The sequence below is a fragment of the Brettanomyces bruxellensis genome, chromosome 7 (genome assembly GCF_011074885.1).
Source record: "Brettanomyces bruxellensis chromosome 7, complete sequence".
Classification (NCBI taxonomy): Eukaryota; Fungi; Ascomycota; class Pichiomycetes; order Pichiales; family Pichiaceae; genus Brettanomyces; species Brettanomyces bruxellensis.
In genome coordinates, this window is record NC_054688.1 from 1,550,647 (window position 1) to 1,569,193 (window position 18,547).

At 42.5% G+C, this 18,547-nt stretch overlaps 8 protein-coding genes across 8 annotated transcripts; 2 read left to right on the forward strand and 6 right to left on the reverse strand.

Moving 5' to 3' along the window:
- Positions 1 to 963: 963 nt before the first annotated feature.
- BRETT_005144 (uncharacterized protein) lies at positions 964 to 2,391 on the reverse strand (the record flags this gene model as incomplete). The annotated part of the gene is made up of 1 exon (XM_041283627.1): positions 964 to 2,391. The coding sequence occupies one exon, from the start codon at positions 2,389 to 2,391 to the stop codon at positions 964 to 966; it is 1,428 nt and encodes a 475-aa protein (XP_041136979.1).
- Positions 2,392 to 3,079: 688 nt separating this feature from the next.
- On the reverse strand, positions 3,080 to 4,144 carry BRETT_005145 (uncharacterized protein; the record flags this gene model as incomplete). Its single annotated transcript, XM_041283628.1, has 1 exon — positions 3,080 to 4,144. The coding sequence occupies one exon, from the start codon at positions 4,142 to 4,144 to the stop codon at positions 3,080 to 3,082; it is 1,065 nt and encodes a 354-aa protein (XP_041136980.1).
- A 686-nt stretch (positions 4,145 to 4,830) lies between these two features.
- On the reverse strand, positions 4,831 to 7,001 carry BRETT_005146 (uncharacterized protein; the record flags this gene model as incomplete). The annotated part of the gene is made up of 5 exons (XM_041283629.1): positions 4,831 to 5,521; positions 5,948 to 5,959; positions 6,463 to 6,475; positions 6,548 to 6,853; positions 6,959 to 7,001. The coding sequence occupies 5 exons, from the start codon at positions 6,999 to 7,001 to the stop codon at positions 4,831 to 4,833; spliced, it is 1,065 nt and encodes a 354-aa protein (XP_041136981.1).
- Positions 7,002 to 7,902: 901 nt separating this feature from the next.
- On the forward strand, positions 7,903 to 8,936 carry RPS15 (ribosomal protein S15; the record flags this gene model as incomplete). Its single annotated transcript, XM_041283630.1, has 2 exons — positions 7,903 to 7,945; positions 8,530 to 8,936. 2 exons carry the CDS (start codon positions 7,903 to 7,905, stop codon positions 8,934 to 8,936), a joined length of 450 nt encoding a protein of 149 aa, XP_041136982.1.
- A 376-nt stretch (positions 8,937 to 9,312) lies between these two features.
- Positions 9,313 to 10,323, reverse strand: BRETT_005148 (uncharacterized protein; the record flags this gene model as incomplete). The annotated part of the gene is made up of 1 exon (XM_041283631.1): positions 9,313 to 10,323. The coding sequence occupies one exon, from the start codon at positions 10,321 to 10,323 to the stop codon at positions 9,313 to 9,315; it is 1,011 nt and encodes a 336-aa protein (XP_041136983.1).
- Positions 10,324 to 11,756: 1,433 nt separating this feature from the next.
- BRETT_005149 (uncharacterized protein) lies at positions 11,757 to 13,994 on the forward strand (the record flags this gene model as incomplete). Its single annotated transcript, XM_041283632.1, has 1 exon — positions 11,757 to 13,994. One exon carries the CDS (start codon positions 11,757 to 11,759, stop codon positions 13,992 to 13,994), a length of 2,238 nt encoding a protein of 745 aa, XP_041136984.1.
- A 316-nt stretch (positions 13,995 to 14,310) lies between these two features.
- BRETT_005150 (uncharacterized protein) lies at positions 14,311 to 15,777 on the reverse strand (the record flags this gene model as incomplete). Its single annotated transcript, XM_041283633.1, has 1 exon — positions 14,311 to 15,777. One exon carries the CDS (start codon positions 15,775 to 15,777, stop codon positions 14,311 to 14,313), a length of 1,467 nt encoding a protein of 488 aa, XP_041136985.1.
- Positions 15,778 to 16,096: 319 nt separating this feature from the next.
- Positions 16,097 to 17,950, reverse strand: BRETT_005151 (uncharacterized protein; the record flags this gene model as incomplete). Its single annotated transcript, XM_041283634.1, has 1 exon — positions 16,097 to 17,950. One exon carries the CDS (start codon positions 17,948 to 17,950, stop codon positions 16,097 to 16,099), a length of 1,854 nt encoding a protein of 617 aa, XP_041136986.1.
- Between the last annotated feature and the right edge of the window lie 597 nt (positions 17,951 to 18,547).

Below are 18,547 nucleotides of genomic sequence, written 5' to 3' on the forward strand. Positions count from 1 at the left end.
TGTGAGAAAAATAGAGAAAGCGAAGAATATGACACGCGATGGTGACAATTTGGCAATAAAGATATTGGATCCAGGTGGAGAACGCAGAGATGATATGTGCATCCTTTTAAGCGATGAGAAAAAAAAAAATAATTTACTACCAAAGTAGGGGTCGAGATGAAAAATGGACAACCGAGATTAAAAAAAAAAAAAAAATACGGACAAAAATTAATTTTATGGAAACAACGCTGGCCTCCTTTTGTGTCGTTCGTTTCTAGACTGCTCCCAAGGGGATCTCGAATTTTTACTCGTTTCTGTTTCTATCATGGTGGACTACTTGTGCTACTCGTAAATGTTGTTTAATATGAAAAAAATCCTTTTCTGATGACACTTTGCCCTCTTTTGTGATCTTCCGAATTCGCCCATTCTCATTGTATATACATTCTCGCACCTGCAACTTTAGGAAAGGTGTCTTTTCCAGGATCGCGTCGTCCACGCATAAATTACATAAAACTGGCTTGGCTTGTTATTTTCCTATTTTTGATTTTATCAATTCCTGCTTCTGAGTTTATTTATTTCCTGCCTCTGATTTTATTCATTTCTTCTTTTTTGTGTTTGTTTCTTCCGGCCCATTTTCTTTGTCTCGCCTTACTTTTTTTTTGTCCTCGTACGTTCTCCGTTTCACCTCCTCTGCCGTTTTTCCCGCGATATGATTGGCCAAACACACCCACCAAGCCATTTGCACCCACACCGTTGGGTGATTTGTCTTTTTTTCTCGTCTAACTGTGCTACGGTACATTCTGGAACGATCGGTCTGTGTTTAAGGACTGTATACCCCAAGTGGGAAATAATAGAGATGCAAAAAAAAATCCAAAAAAAACAGTAAGCAAAGAAATACTTAAAAATATATATGGCACACGGTTTCTGTCACGTGATCCTCGCGTGTCTAAAGCGCACAATGTAAATTCTTTTCTGATCGATGACTTAATGTTTCTGGCCATCTTGCTCGTACAATTTGACCAAATTTTCCAACCTGCGACGTTCCGTGCGCTCCTTCTCGATCTCCTTCTCGAAATCCTCGTTCATCTGCTTTACAATCTTCTTAAATTCCATTCTTAGAATAGGTGCACTGACAGCATTCGAATTGAAAGATCCAGAGTCAGAAGCCTGCGATCTGGGTGATTTTTGTAGATCCAGCTCATCTCCAGATTCGACAGACCTCGCCTGCCCATCTGAAAGTCTGTCGGGCTCCGAAGTTTCGCCTAAATGGTCCGTTCTAAGTATGCTTATTTCCATACTCTTCTCATGCAGCTTTTTCTTACACTCACCCAACTCAGAAAGCGTCTCACTAAGCTTCGTCTCAAGCTTTAATGACTGCTGGGTCTGGTTTGTAAGCTGCTCGTTCGATCCCGCAAGCAGCTCCTGTGATTGGCTGAGTTTCAACCGGAGCTGATTCAGAGATTTATTGTACCTACTTCTCTCGTCCTCGTATTGCCGTGCCAAGTACACGTGTGCAAACTGTAAATCGTTAAGTGCCGTCCTAAGATCGTCTATTTTTCCCCCGCTGCCCTTTGGTTTGGTCTCCGAAGAATTTTTGGCCTCTTTGCCCACTTCTCCGCCATTTTCCGACTTCATGCTTGGCTGCATAATCGGCGATTCGCGTCTTCCATCCACACTTGAGCTCGGGGTTAAAGCAAGACCTTGAACCAACTTCGCAATGCACTCTTTACACCAGTTGATCCGACCAATGAAATTCTGCATCGTCTGGAGATCTGGCTGAGGAACTGTAATCCCGTGCTGTATCGAGAGCGATATCACACACGAAACAAGATCCTCCAGCGCTTTTTCAAGCCCACCCTGGCTTTTTCGCCCCACAACTTCGATATTTTGCTCTATCGAACTCTGACTCGAAACCAAAAACTCCCTGAAGTATCCAAACTTCATCAATGCAGCAACATGCTGCGAGATCCGCCTCTCGCCCTCCTCAATCTTCCTGCTGGTCCTCTCCAACTCCGAATCCCGCTCCTCACCAATCCGGTTTCGAACCATCTGTTTTAACTGTGTCACGTGACCGCAAACCCTCTCGTACTCCTCATTCGACATCAGCTGCATCTCCTTGTGCTCCGCAAGGTACCTCTCCACGGCTGTGCAAGCCTCCACCGGGTCTACTCGGCCCTTGTTGCATGTAAGTCGCTTGGAAACGCCGTGACTGTCCAAAAAGAGGCTTCCTAGCTTGGAAACAACAGCATTCGCATCCGAGCTGATGTCCGTGTACCCGTTTTTCACATCTCGGAGGTACTGGTGAACCAATGTGTTGTATATGCTGTCAGAAGAACTGAGATTATAGCGATGCAAAACGGTGTTTGCGTTCGCTGAGTTCGTTTGTCCGATTACGCGGCATGCTAGCGACATTATATGCTGGAATTGTGCAATATGGCTGCAATATATGTCTCGTTTTGTGCCTGTGTGTGTTGCTCAATGATGCTGGCTGTGAACACTGCAAAATCTTGCTTGAAATGCCCTGGTTTATATGTTGGATCAACAGATCGTCTCAGATTCAGAAATGCATGCCGTACGAAAATTTACAGACTGCTCTTATTTATTATTTTTATTTTTCTTACTCAGCTTCTCGATTAAGCGAGCACACGAAAAAGCGCGTTTAGGAGGCGGAAAAAATTTTAGATAATCATCATTTCTCTATAATAAAATTCTGAATTTCGGATTTTCTGCTACCAGCAATTATTACGTCAACGATGAATAATGCAAATGCCGAATTGGAACATCTAGCCAACAGTTCCACAATGCAACACGCGCGTCCTTCGGTATTGTGGGCCTGCGGCTGACCATTTCTGATACATGATTGGCTGTCTGCGCATTAAATAGATACCAAAAAAAAAAGCAGACCTTCATCAGAGTTAGCAATAACTAGTGCTTTTACTAGTGTGTAGTGAAAAGCCGCATTGTCTGCACATTTCGGCCTGAGGCACACAATCCGCCCATAAATGCACTTGCCGCATTCGGCTATTTCCCGATGCTACAAGCAGTATTTCACAATTGGCCCTTTTCGCTGGTTCTTCCTCCTTTTTCCGGGTATCTCCCACTAACCCAGCAAGGCCTCATATTTGTGGAAGCACTTGTCGATCATCGTATAGAGGTCGTTTTTTCTAGAATCGTCGATCACAGAACACCTCACAGAGTTGCGTGCAATCGTGATCCAGTTCTCAACACTTAAATTAAACGCATTCTGCACGGCCAGGTAATTATCCAAGATGTAGCCACCAAAATATGCCGGATCATCACTGTTGATTGAGAAGGGTACACCGCTTTCGAGAAGCTCTCTGATTGGCTCCTCTGAGACATCATCCACAACCTGTAGACGCTTGTTGGAAAGTGGACAGACCGTGAGTAGAATATCTCTCTCGGCAAGAGTCTTCATAATGACCGGATCTTCAACCGAGTGGATTCCGTGATCAATACGGCTCACCTTCAAGTATTTGAGTGCTTGCTCCACATATTCTGGGCCACCCTCCTCACCCGCATGAGAAGTGTAGAGAGATCCTTCTGGGTAGTTCTCCCGGCCGTATTTGTAGCACTCGGTGAACTTTTCCGGCAAGTTTCCGATTTCGGTCGAGTCCAGTCCCAAACCGTGGATCCAGCCTTTCTGGTAGTATGGCTTGAAATCCTTCATGGTTTGCAAGCTGTTGGCCACCGGCAAGTGCTTCAAAAGACACATGATGAGCTTTGTTGATATTCCAAGCTCCTTCTCTGCTCTGGTCAATGCATTTCTAAATCCATGAATCACAACATCCATACCGATTCCCCTCTCTGTATGTCCCTGTGGGTCGAAAAAGCACTCGACATGCTCCAAACCCTCACTGTGGGCTCTGTTCAAGTACTCCCAGGCCAAATCCTCAAAGTCCTGCTCCTTCTGCAAAACTGACATGCCAACATAGTACAAGTCAAGAAAATCCTGGAGGTCCTTGAAGTGCTCGTATCTGTACGAGAGCTCTTCAACTGTCTTGGGGTAGCCTTCTGGAAGTTTCACGTTGTTCCTGCTGGCGAGTTTGAAAAGAAGTTCTGGCTCCAATGTTCCTTCCAAGTGAACATGATGCTCACACTTAGGAAGTTCTCTGAGAAAGCTTTCCATTGTACTGTCGACGGTCATTTTTTTTCTCTTTCCTGTTTTTTGTTTCTGTCCCTCCCTGGTATTCACACTTGTTGTAATGTATTTTCTTAAATGTATCAAACACTCAAGGCAGATCTGTCCGCATTCGGGAAAACACCTGGCTTATAAAGTTTTTTAAATTTTTTTTCTTAGGCATTGACCGCAAGAAAATTTTATCTAATGGAAAAAAAAAAAAAAAAAAAATTTAGTTGGTCGCTCTTCCTATTGTCTCTGTGCGTCTAATCTCAACGGTCGAAATTTTGGGGCAGCATTATATAGTATATTGCTATTTACTGCATTTGGTTGTGATTTTATTCCGTTTATCATCATTTTTATCGTGTTTAATATATAATTGAGCATGAGTATTCTTAATTTTCCCCGTGCCTGCTTCCCAATCCCACATAATCACGTTAGCAATATCCAGCAATCTGTATCTTGTTGTAGTCACCATTTCGGCTTTCGCCGTGTCTACCTTATCAATGTGTCTTTTGACATATTTTATTTTCCCGCGGAATCCCCCGGATCCCGCCGCTTCGTGTTGTTGTTCTCTTCCATTTACAGGGCGGGGTATTTTCGCCACGTCTTTTCATAAAAAAGGCCAGCCCCTCAGGTTTAGCCAATTGCAATTGTTGAACATGCCTGTTTTGTTGTTGTCAGAGTATTGCACTTTAATCGATGGCCCATTATCAAGTATTCTTTTTCTGCAAGTCATTTTCTGTATTTTGCGTCAAATGGTCTTGTACAGGGTTACTTTCGACAGGCAGCAACTCAATCATGCCCTGTTTCTTGCTTTGAAGTTCCAACCCCTGCATGTAGGCAATTCCAATTTGATTTGTAAACCGGAAAAATAGTGTTCCAATTACAGGAATAGACTCAAGCACGTATATGCACACCCCTAGCATGAGCAATTGCCCCTCTTTTTGCTTGAGATGGTAGTATTCTGCTTGGCGACGCCGAAGCCGCTGAAGTCGGTACAATCTGGATGATCTTGAGTGTATATCTGCGAGAAGGTTGTTGTAAGCGGATATAACTGGGCCTAAAATAGGCAATATTTTGATAAAAGTGGCTGTAAGCATTGCGTAAATCGAAGAGACCCACCCTGAGATGTTAAAAACTTCAGCCGTGGGAGATGGAGGAACAACCCGCTGGAGTTTCCCCGGTATAACCACTCTTTCGTTACCTGTCAGACATAAAATGTGGTCAAACAGACTGTTCATCTTTGGGGGAAGGATTGCGTCTGGGGGCAAAACGCAGTTTGTGATTGTCTGAGCCGCTTTAGATGCCTCGCTTCGTGTAGTTGTAAGGGCAAGCAAAAATCCCATCGGGCCTGCAGTGCAACACATAAGCAAAAAGTTGACTGGAAAAAGATAAAAGAAGCTGAAAAGTTCAAGGATGGTTTGTAGAAGGAGTGTGGGGAAGAAAGCTGAAATGTAAATGGGAAGAATGTTTTCCCAGTCCTCAAAAAAAATGACTATCCCTTTGAAAGGGTAATAAAGGCAATCTCCCTTTAGTAGAGAGCTATATGCCCCAAGGGCAACTCTAAAAGGCCTAAGGATTTCCATTTGTGCCCTGGTAACACAAGCATTAATCCAATCGTTGTAGAATGTGTCCATTGTTGTTATGTGATATAATTTAATTGTGAGTAGAGAGGGAAAAGTGTGAGAAAAGTGAATATGAAGGAGAAGGAAAGGGATTTTAAAGAAGACATTTTAACTGATTATTTAAATTAATTTGAATTTATTGTATTTAATTTTATTTGTATTTAATTTTATTTTATTTGGATTTAGTCTGTTTGTATTTAACTTCATTCGAATTCTGTTTAACTCTAATTTAATTTTAATTCATTTTTATTTAATTATGATTTGTTTACCATTTCTAATTTATTTATATCCTATTTCCAATCCATTTCTATTTTATTTCTATTCTATTTCTTTCTTCCATCCCTTTTATTTTTGTATATTTATTTTTTTATGTATTTATCTTGTTGACTATTCTAGCAATTTCGAAATAGAAGTCCTTGTTGCTTATATAAGAAGTATTTTTTTTGTCTTTTTTTCAGTCCTGGTAATAAATTTAATTCATGATGCTTTTTTCCAAGTAATGGTCTGCAAAATAACTTTACGCTTTTTTAGACAACCACCATAACATATATGAAATTCACATTTAACCTACTGATACTAGCTGATAGCAGCTAGATAACAAGTGAATATTTTCATTATCGCAAGAAAACTGTGTTACATATCTACCGAAGGAAAGCATAGTGCTATTTGAAAATAAAATGCATTGCAATCATCATCTACAAATTTCTACACGCATACCTCGTGATGGATACTTTTAAAACATATATTAAGTGCTAATCGCTAACAGATACTGATCACAAGCTTTAACCGAACAAGTCCATACCCATGTCCATGTCATCATCTTCCTCTTCCTCCTCTTCAGCATCCTCCTTTTCCTCATCTGCAGCATCATCACTTGATTTTCCATCAGCAGAAGCGGCTGGGGCAGCAACCGAAACTGTAGAAAGCTTCTCCTGGCCCTGAGCAATAACATCTTCCACCTTCTTGTCTTTCAAAGACTCGATAAGACTGTCAATTTTAGCCTCATCGATCTCTGCACCAGCAGCCTCGAGGACCTTGGTGACGTCATCCTTGGAAGGAGCCTCTTTTCCGGCCTTCGTCAAAAGAAGATAAGCAGCTAAATATTTCACTGAATATTTTTTTGATGTTAGTATCGGTTCTTTATATCTGCGCGCAATTTAAGTGTGTTTGATACATGATTGGCACTTCGTCCGCCTGTATTCCTATTTATAACAGTCTTGCTTCTTGCTTTCTCTCCTGACTCTCGCAAACTTCATGTTCCTCGTGATCCTTCGCTATTTAGCCCCCATTCCCATAAATGTCGTCCCCGTTTAAACATTTGTCCAACTCCTGACGATTCAAAGGCCAATAATTACCCCATTTCTGAAACCATTCAGCCTCATTTGCTTTTCAATTTCCTGTCCCCTAAATATTGTAACTTGATGTACCTAATGCCGCATAACGACCAAACCTAACAAACAAGAAAATTCAACAAACGCATCCACCAAACTCGCCCAAAAACATCGTTTCTACTTACTTGTTGCTATATTATATCTATATGTGATGCTTAAAATGTGCAAAACAGTCAAGCTTAGTTTCTTCTCCAGCTTCAACTTCAACGAAACATATTCCGTTACACTTTAAAGCGCACTTTTTTTTCATCCTGTGTATTTTTTATTTTTGTTTTTTCTCTCTCTTTCTGCCCCCTCCCTATTTTTGAACATGATCTTCCGCTTGCCGGTTTCCGCACCCTAGTCCCTTTCGAGCTTCTTTTTCCCGGTATTCTGAATTTTCATCTCTGTCATTTTTCCAATCCAGCTCGCGCTTTACTCGCTTAATAAAATTCCCACAAGGTGTGAGGTGTAGATTGCACACGAAACTTTTTCTTACAGTGAAAAATTTTAGCTTCAGCCCGCAAGTGTCCCAGACTGCCTTCTTCCAGACGCAAAACCGCGAAATCCGTACGTGAGGACACTGGAATTTGTCTACTTACCGCGTAATGCACTTTTTCAACGTAGACATAAAAAAAATCTTTAGGGTAAAAAAAAAGCTGAAGGAGAAAAAATAAAAAATTTGGATAGCATCAAATTGAACCACAAGAGACTTAACGCTTTCTGTTTTATAGTTATCGTGTTTTAAAGTTAACAACTATTGCCCATACATCACACATATAACAAAATGTCTACCGTTGAGGGTATGTATAGAGAGGATTTGGTTGAAGGTATTGTTGAGTTTTGCTTTGCTGTCTAATGAAATTGGTTATTATTGCAATTTAGATACGGTTAGGATGATAAATCAGATGTTTGTGTTCACATGCACAAGAAATGAATAGCAGTTGCAAGGGCACAAGTGCTGTGCCTCTTTGGGATGATGGATAGCATTATTTATCAACCGAATGTAGAATGAATTGGCAGGAAGAGGACAGTTATGAGATCAAGCTTCATATATATCATATATTGAACAGGGATATGGAAAGGGGTGAGACAGGCTTTGGGACAACAGAAAGGTGTGAAGAGTGTTGTTTTTCCAGGTGTGAATGCTTTGAACAAGTGTCTTTTGCCTGGAAAGCGACAAACTTGACATGCTATTGGTAGTATTTATTATGCTTAGTGTTGAGGAAACCAATCAAGATGGAATGATAAACTGAAAACATATCTTGCACATTACAGATGTGAAGAGGTTAAATTGAAATGAAATTTACAAATATTGATGTAGGAATGGCATTGGCATACTCAACAGCAAATACCCAAAGGTACAAATAATACATTGAGTGCGAATTACTAACATTTCATTCCTTTAATACAGCTCGTAAGAAGAGAAGTTTCAAGTCATTCTCATACAAAGGTGTTGAGTTGGAGAAGTTGTTGTCGATGTCCACTGAGGACTTCGCCAAGCTTTGCGGAGCCAGAATTAGAAGAAAGTTCTCCAGAGGTTTGGACTCCAAGCCTATGGGACTCATCAAGAAGATGAGAAAGGCTAAGTTGGCTGCTGCCAAGACTGGAAAGCCAGTTCTTGTCAAGACCCACTTGAGAAACATGATCATTGTTCCTGAGATGATCGGATCTCTTGTTGGAATTTACAACGGAAAGGTTTTCAACACTGTTGAGATCAAGCCAGAGATGGTTGGTCACTACCTTGGAGAGTTCTCTATAACCTACAACCCTGTCCAGCACGGTAAGGCCGCTACTGACTCTAAGTTGAGGTTGTACTAAGCAAAGAAAGGAGAACAAACTGGATATTTCACTTATATACTAATGCTCTGTGTTCATGCGTGAGTGAAGGTTGCTTTTTGTGTTCGTGACGCTGGCACTTTTTTTTATACTTTTTCTTTGTATGTACATCAAGAAAGTGCGTTTAATTATATTTACTGTGTGTAGTTTTGAGTCTGTGGCTACGTAGCTTCGCCTGGCTGTGCAGAAAGAATAGTTGAGGAAACATTAGAACTGGAAAATTGAAAAAAAAAAAATTTATGTGTGCACTAGTTACTATTTACATCCGTACCCCAGTTGTATCGTCCGCTCTGTATCGTAAGGCACCAACTGCTACCTAATATAGCTTTTTGCCCCATTTGCAAAATTACTGCCGTTATCAATGTAGAATTCCCATCCGAGCCAAATCTTCCTCCATCTCTGGACCATTGCACCCCGTAATGTTGTTCAAAGAGCTTGGAAATGAGCCCTTGAACTTCACTATACCTTTGAGCTGGCTTATTTCCCTATATAGAGCATTCCGTTGCAGAACAAGGCCATTTAAAACCTCCGGGCTGTTCACATTCGCCGCCGTCACGTGTTTGTTGTATTGGTAGTACTCGGGACTCTGAATACTGGCTGTGTCCAAAGCTCTCCTCTCCTTATTAATCTCGTACCACTTGGATGTTATTTCTCTTATTCTCCTGTACTTAAGATCCTCGCAGTTCTTGATGAACTGTTGATGTATCTGCACTCTGTAAGATTTTGTCTGGTTATCGAGACACTTTAGGCGGTCTTTTTGAAGCTCTATGGATTTTTCTATTTGACCTTTGAAATTCTCGTCAATCAACTTCATGAAGTACAAAAAATCGGGGTGCCGATTCCACTCGCACAGTTTGAGCTCAAACTCTAGTTTCTTCAATTGTGTTTCGTACAGCTTGTCCTTCAACTTCGCAAACTCGATCTCGATATTTTTTAATTCATTCATTGCTGCTATTCGATCTTTTTCCTGGTTCTCCATTTCCATTTCTTTCTTCTTCTCTTCATCCATATGCATCATCTCACCTTCCACTTCTGGCTCTGCCTCATCTTCATCTGCGTCTTCCATCTCCTCATCTGAATCTTCTTCTATTTCATGTGACTCTTTGCTTTTTCCTTCTTTCTTTGCCTCAGTGCTGTTTTCCTGTTTTTCTTCCCTCTTCCCGTCATCATTTATAGGCTCTTTAGGCTTTTCCTGTTCTTCGTTCTCTCCTCCTCTCGATAATTCTTCTAAATTACTCTCCTTATTGTCCATATCATCCAATTTTTCGGTCTCCACATCTGAAGACGGTATTATATTATCATATCCATTCTGCTTATTCATTTGCTCTATTTTGTCTGTACTGAGTCCATCACTTTTATTAGTGCCCATTTTTTTTGCTTGTCTGTGCACTTTGCTGCAACTTTGTAGACATCACCCATGTATAATTGCAAAAAGTGTATGCTATCAGTTCAACCAGGATATTTTTCTCCTGACTTTATCGATAATAGAAGTGCGAGATTTTTTTTTTGTTGTTGTTGTTTCTGCTATCTCGGGCTTGTCTCCATTGTTCATCAATTACCCAAACTTTTATACTTTACGGTGCACGGATGTTATAATGATTATGGCTGTGTAAGCTTAATGTTCAGCCACGATGGTGCAAGAAGCCGTTTACAGTCACATTTAGTCCTTTGAAGTGTCTGGGGCCGAATTTTGAATTTCTAAAGTTTTAAATTGTACAATTTGATGTGCAAAGATGCACTATGCTCGGTTGAGCCACATTATTTGGTTGAAGTACATTTCTCTGTTGGAGTAATTGGTGGGTGGATAAGCAAAATAGAAAGCATAGGAAGAATAGGAAGAATAGGGAGAATAGGAAGAATAGGAAGAATAGGAAGAATAGGAAGAATAGGGAGAATAGGAAGAATAGGAAGAATAGGAAGAATAGGAAGAATAGGAAGAATAGGAAGAATAGGAAGAATAAAAAGAATAGGAAGAATAAAAAGAATAGGAAGAATAGAATAAATAAAGAAGAGGGAAAATGTACTCTGAATAGATGAAAACAAGGATCTTGAATATTTGCATTGCACGCATTGCATGTTTATACTAAAAATATGGAGAGCAGCTATGCACCACAGAGACATTTCGGCAATCGACAATCTGGAAAGTGTCCGAGAATATTTGAGGAGTATGTAGTAATTTATTTTATCTAGTATGAAATATTTCTGATTTTCTCCAGCCTGCACATTCTCCTGCCGGGATTTTTTTGGATGCCGATTTGTGCTGGTTTGTGCGTCTGCATGTGGCCGGCAGGGTCCAGTTCGAGGCTTGGCCGTGTTAAAGTTAGTGTTACCAGATTTATATAGTATTTCGATGTCTATTGTAGTATGTAAAGAGTATGTATAATGATATACAAAAGGGAATATCTTCACTTTATATAGATGTGGTTCTCGTATTAATCAGATGATATAACAATATCATCTTTCCTTACTTGAACTCTATTGTTGGAGAGCTTCATTGTTTTGACCGTTCTTTTTTTTTAAGCTTTTTTTTTTATTCTTTGACTTTTTCATATCCGGGGTCCTCACACAATTTTTTTCGCGATCTCTTCAAAGCAGATGCGTAAATGGGCAAGCTTCCCCAGTATCTATCACTCAATCCTAGCAGTAAACGTCTTGAAAAACTCCCCCCGGGCGTTTTTGAGTGCCGCATTTCGCCAAGTTTCACTCGAACAACATCGTATAGATCAGATCTGACCACCCTGGAATTCAAGTGTGGGGCCATCGTCAAATTGTCATAGTTGCAATTTCCTCTCCCACTCTGGCATGGCCGTTTGGAGCCAACTTAATCCTAGCAAGCCTCATGTTGCCTACTGCGTGCTCTCAGTTTTTGCGGCATTCTACTCAGTGTGCTCGTCCATAGTTAAGGAGAACCTCTACTTGGGCGAGGCGGTGCTGGCCGCCGTTTATGGTCTTATAATGGGTCCGCACTGCTTGAAGTGGTTCGACCCGCTTTCCTGGCTGAACAACAACAAAATTCTCACTTTGGAGATCAGCCGGATCCTCCTCTGCCTCGATATCTTCACGGTCGGGGTCGAGCTCCCGCAAAAATACATGTATCACCACTTCTGGTCGGTGATCTCGCTCATGGTGCCAATCATGATCATGGGGTGGTTGGTGATCGGACTTTTCATCTGGGCCATCTTCCCACACATGAAATTCACCTACGGGTTGCTCATCAGCGCCACCATCACAGCCACAGACCCCGTGTTGGCCCAGGCGGTCGTCGGCCAGGGAAAATTTGGCAGAAAGATCCCGGCCCACCTCCGTAATCTTCTCTGTGCAGAATCCGCCTGCAACGACGGCATGGCAGTCCCCTTCGTCTACCTCGCACTCAACCTCGTTCTCCATGCCGGAAACAGTGCCGAGATCGCCAAGGACTTCATCTGCAAGGCCGTGCTGTACGAATGTGTCTTTGGAGTGATTGTCGGCACGGCGATCGGCTACTTGGGCCGCAAAGCAGCCCAATTCTCGCACAAGCACGGCTTTATCGACCGCGAGTGCTTGTTGGTCTTCTACTTCATCCTCGCAGTCATGTGTGCGGGCTTCTGCTCAACTCTAGGGGCCGACGACTTGCTCGCGTCATTCGCCGCAGGATGTGCATTCGCCTGGGATGGATGGGTCGCCGTGAACACGGCCGACTCCGACGCGTCGACCGTCCTCGACCTGATCCTCAACATCTCCTACTTTGTGTACTTGGGCGCCATCATCCCCTGGCAGCAGTTCAACGACCGTGCCTTGGGGCTCGACATCTGGCGGCTGATCCTATTGGCCATCGCCGTGATCTTTCTCCGCCGAATCCCCGAGGCACTTGTCATTCTTCCCTTCTGCCCGGACATCAAAAGCTGGCAGGAGGCCGTTTTCGTCGGCCATTTCGGGCCGATCGGCGTCGGTGCCGTCTTTGCCTCCATTTTGGCCATCTCCGAGCTCCAGGCAAGCTCCATGAACATTCCCTCGGGCCACGGACCCGTCTCCGGCTGGCCCGATGAGAACACTGCCCTGGGTTCTGAGCTCTACTACATAATCCGTGTCATATGGCCAATCGTCTGCTTCCTCATCGTCACAAGCATCATTGTCCACGGTTCGAGCCCCGCAGTCATGGCTTTTGCGAAACACGTCCGTGCCGTCTCCTTCACAAAGCTCGATCACGCCCACGAGCAGTCCCGCCAGAGCCAGCTCGCCGCCTCCTTCAACGGCGACGCGTCGATCGACCGCACCCGCCAGCTCCTTGCCCGCTACTGCATCTCCGACGAGGACCTGCATCCTGTCCTGGACTCCGACGGAACGCTCAGAACCCCATACAGGGGCTATGAGGACGGCAAAAATTTCATCATCGAGGACCAATTTGGCGAAATTATGTCCACTTTGCCCGCCAGGCACCCCGCCCCACCTAATTCCGACCTTGCCGCAATCAGCCTGAACTCTCTCGATGCTGTTTCCAGCATCCACCGCGTGAAAACTTGGACCTCCAGTATTTTCGAAATGGTTGCATCCAAGGTCACCCGCCGTCACCCGCCGGACTCCGGGCTCCAATTGCATCCCTATTATGCTTCTGCCGTCCCCAATACGACCGACACGATTCTTGATTCGTCGCACTTGAAAAATTCTCCGGCCACCGTCTCCTCGAGAGTCCGACGCGACGACTCCTCGGACGATGACGACGCGACAATCGACTCGTCTGCCTGCTCGCAGTCCCATACCGACGCGTCGGGCCTCCAGGTGCACCCGCTCGTTTCGCAGTCTGTTTCTGTGCCTTCCGTTAGAATTTCCTCTTTAGGCAACTCCCTAGAGCTCTCGAAACTCTCAGATGGCTCTTTTTCCGTTATCGGGTCCAACGGCGTTTACTTGGGCACTATCAAGCCCAATCATAACGCAGGATCCGTCTATGCACAGGCTGTCGAACTTTCCAGAATCCAGGACCAGGTCGATGCTCTCAAAGGGCAACTCAGTGATCTTTCCAGCAATGTGCTGTCGGCATTTTCCAGAAAGGACAAGACCAACTGAGTGTGCTTCAAGTGTTTATTTTGTATTTGTTTTTTGTTTCCAAGTGTTGATGTAATATCAAATGTATTGAATACACACTTTATGCTACCTGCTAAACCACGCTAAGTCTGTATTTTCACCTCTTTTCACTACTTATTTTCCATTTTCTGGCCCTTACCACCTATTTTCTATTTCCTGCCTCCTAGTACCTATTTTCTATTCCCTAACTCCTACTACCTTCTTCTTTCTTAGTACCTACTAACTCCTATCGCTGGAATGCATCTATTAACTCTACTCATTGCATACTATCTACTCAAATATGCCCACAATCCCTCATTTATGCTCTCTTCCGTCTTTTCGACCACCTCAACTTCTTCCCATCCTTACCCCTCTTTTTCCCTCCCCTCCCTTTAGTCAATCCTCTAATTGGTACACCCTCCTGAGCACGCTCACCTTCAACAACCGGCATTCCAACCTCGCTTCTGTCTCTTTTTCCTAACACATTGTGTGCCCTGCCTATCACGCTTCTCTGTTTTTGTGTAAGATTACTGTCAAAGTGGTCACGTGCTCTCTTCTTGCGCTTTTCTCCCTGCTTCATGGTCTTTTTGATCGATTTGCAGCGTGCAATTCTCAATTTCCGTGGCTTTTCACCGCCCGTCAGCTTTTGGCCATTTAGCAAAAGAGCCTTTTCAACATAATTCACATCCTTAAACTGAACGATTGCAAAGCCCTTTCCAAAGTTTGTTTTCGTGTCTCTCACAATTCTAACATTGGTCACAACACTATCTGAGACTGAGTCTTCCTCCTTGTCCTCTGACTCCTCCAGTTTCTCGCTGAAAAACTTCCATAGCGATTCCTCATTTTCCTCAAAGCCAAGATTTCCAACAAACACACAGAGCTTGTTCTCCTGCTTGCGGGGATGTGTAAGATGATCAATTCTAAGATGGTGATCCATGAAAATGACGCCGTTCAACTCGATGGCCTTCAAAGAGTCCTCCTCGTTTTTGAACACAATGTAACTGTTCACAACTGCATTCTCGTCCACTTTTTTCGTAATGTATGCTGCTTTTCTAGAAGCTCCTGTCTCCGTGTGCAAAGATCTGAATCTGAGCGATTGGATTGGCTGTCTCTCTATGTTTGGGTCCCCCTTCACATAGTCTGTAAACACCCGCTTGAATTTCTTGATGCTTTGTTTGTTCTTCATTGCAGCACTTGGAACATTACCAACAAATATTGTTCTTTCTGCCTTTTTCATCTCCTCCGTTTTCATAATGATGTTTTTCGCCTCTGGAGCTGGTTTTGTCTCTTGTCCATTTTCCTTTTCCTGTTCCGTCCTTGATGCTTCATCTTTTGCTCCTTTAACTTCTTCTTTGTCTTTCACCTCTTCCTTGTCTTCCTCCTCTTCCTCTTCTTTCTCCTCTTCTTCCTCATCTTCTTCCTTACTCTCGTTCTTCTCTAACTTTGCAAAATACCTCGCTTCCAAATCAGGATCCTCCTCATCTTCCTTTTTCTCCTCATTCTCCTGCTTCATCTTTGCTTTCTCTTTACGACTCTTCTTCCTCTCCCTCTTTTCTGCCTCTTGTAGCTCTCTCAACTTTTGTTCCTCCAGATGCTCCTTCTCCTCTTCTTTCTGCTCCTCCAGCTTTCTATCAACGTGTATCACATGCCTTTTATTCTCTTTCTTCTGAATATCCTGCTTATTGAGCTTGGAAGACTTTCCAAACAATCCTCCCAGTGACTTTCCATTCTCTGCTTTCTTTCCCTTGCTTCCTCCCCAAAACAAACTCGAGATTATTCCTGACATCACTGTTGTATTCAAATATACGTGCTTCTTATTTATCTCAATACTTATGTTATATATACAGGTTATAGTCCTATGCCGGAGCTGAAAGCTAGGATAGAAAAAACAATTTCTGAAAAAAGAAATACCTGAAAAAATTTTCCCCGTCTTTTTTCCCTCGAGTATCTCTATCTATCTATCTCTCCATACCAACAAAAAAAAAAGAATATAGATCACGCCCTAAACATTTAAATATCTAATCTTCATAAATCCCAGTAATAGATGAAAAGAAAAGCGGAGCGTTCATACATGGTTAGGCAATGGAATTTTTCTTTAGTTCTTCTTAAGCATCCTTCACTTCTTCTTTAGTATCATCCTTCACTTCTTCTTTAGTATCATTCTTCACTTCTTCTTTAGTATCATCCTTCACTTCTTCTTTAGTACCATCCTTAGCATCTATTTCTTCTCCTTTAGTGTCATCCTTAGCATCTGTTTCTTCTCCTTTAGTGTCATCCTTAGCATCTATTTCTTCTCCTTTGGATTCCTCCCCACTATTGCTTGCCTTGGCCAATTCAGGATAAATAAAAGTCCTGACCAACTTCTGAAAAGGTTCTTTGTTGTTCTCTAATCTAAACGAAATGCCGTCCTCTGTCCATTTTAACGTATAATTGATCTCCCTTGCAAATGTCTTGTCAATCTCCATCTGATTATCGTTGTTGGCAGCATATCTTGAAACTGCATACCAAAATTTAGGACTGGTGTACTCGTTGATGATCGCACGAACAGAGTTGTTCTTGTGAGATCTTTGCAATAAATACCTGAAAAATAGCACTAGGAACTCCTTCTCACTCTTGGTTCGAGAATCGTAGTTGCAGTTTTTCACATAGCTCAATAGCATCTTCTTGTAAAGCTCCTTTCTAATTCCCTGGCTCAAATCAAGGTTCAACCAACTGGAAAGCTGGATGATGGCTATCGCATTGTGAATCTCGTTTTCGTAGCAAAACCTGTTGACGAGAGTCTTGAGCTGTGATATGTCAAACGATCTGTCCCTGACACATTCCTTGAATAGCCTTTCTGCCTGGTCCATCTCACCATAAAATGTGTAGGTCTGCATGTATTGATCATGGTTAAGTTCCCCAAACACATCTTTGTTCTCATCGATGAAGTCCAAAAAGTCGTCACATGTCTCGTATAGGTACTTGTTGTTGCCCATAATCTTGTAGAACATCTTTTGCAGTGGGAACTTGTTCTCCAACATCACATCCAACAACTTGCGGCCTGGTGCATAGCCAACAAGTTGATAAATGCACTGCCAGGTGGAAAATTTCACCGGAATATGCTTCGAGATAAACGACAAAGTCGCATCAAGCGTCATCTCCACAGTTGAGAGCCTCTTGACGCGGCGGTTCGTGCTCAACGTGAAGAAAAAGTAGTTGTAGGGCAAGATGTCTTTTGCCAAAACCGTGTTTTTCCCAACTGTGTTGATGAAATGCCTGATACTGACAAAGTCTCCCTCACGGCGCAAGTGCAAAAGGTAAGTATTCAATGTCTCCCTCGATATTTGCTTTGCTATGTCATCTCTGGCCAAATACGACTCGACCCTCTTCACAATTTCATGACTTGCGTTTCCATGTGCAGTACCGCGGCAAATCATGTTAATGTATGCCTCTATCCTCGAGATGGCCTCCTCATTAACATCTCCAACTTCCGGAGAAATTGGAATTTCAAACATCTCCCTTCCAAGTGTCGATGGTGGAGCTCTTGACTTGAAAAAAAAGTCATCCACAAAGTCTGGTTGGTTTGAAAAATCGTTCTCTGGGCTGTTCGCATAATCAATAAACGTGTTCACGATCTTCTCCATAATACGCATCGTTTCAGCATTCTCCATCTCTGGACTCTGTATATCAGTTCCCTGATATCTACCGAATGATTCTCTGACCTTTGTTTTCCTGCTCTTTGGAATAAACGGCATGTCCAAATCCGAGTTTTTGTTTATCTCCTTGAGCTTGTGAAGCACAGTGCTCATCTTTTCAACTGTGTCACTCTCATCTGCAACCTGAAGTGTGCCTTTGAATGGACCCTGGACATATCCAACTTGGGAAATGTGCCGTCTTCCCATTCCAGGTTTGGCAAGTCTCTTCGCATAGATGCTGGTTATACGTCCGCATCTGGACAGCTTTGTGAGTGCGTTAAACATTTTCTCCTACTCTAATTTTGATAGTTCAATGCAGACAAATGGTTATTTGCTCGGAAAATAATGAAATAGTGAAAAGCATACTTTATCTACGTGGGTGGGTTGGAAGATCTTTTTTCTTTCAGTTTTATTCTCGTTTTTCCCTCCGCAATTCTTCTCCCGCTTTTTCACTTTCCAGAAATAATTCTGGCCTGTTATGTATTCTCGTCGATCGACCCTGTGAGTCGCGAGGCGTGGATGTCAGGCTGTGGCTTAAGCTGTTGACGTTACTTCCAAATGCATGGTTTCAGACATCTATTTCAAAATGTTACAAGCACAAAAAGCATGTTAAAAGAAAATACAAGGTTAAAAGAGATGTCTTGTTAAAAGAAATGTCATATTAAAAGTAATGCCATGTTATAAGTAATGCCATGTTAAAAGAAAACACCACATTAAAAGAAAGTTGCCATATTCAAAATTATCATTGGTTAAAATATCGTCATCATAGCCTTACCTAAACGAACTCCATCTGCACCCACGATATTCATATAACGAATGTTACTGGTAAAGTAGTACAAGCTTTAATTAAATTTATGCCGTCTAATAATAATTTTTATTCCT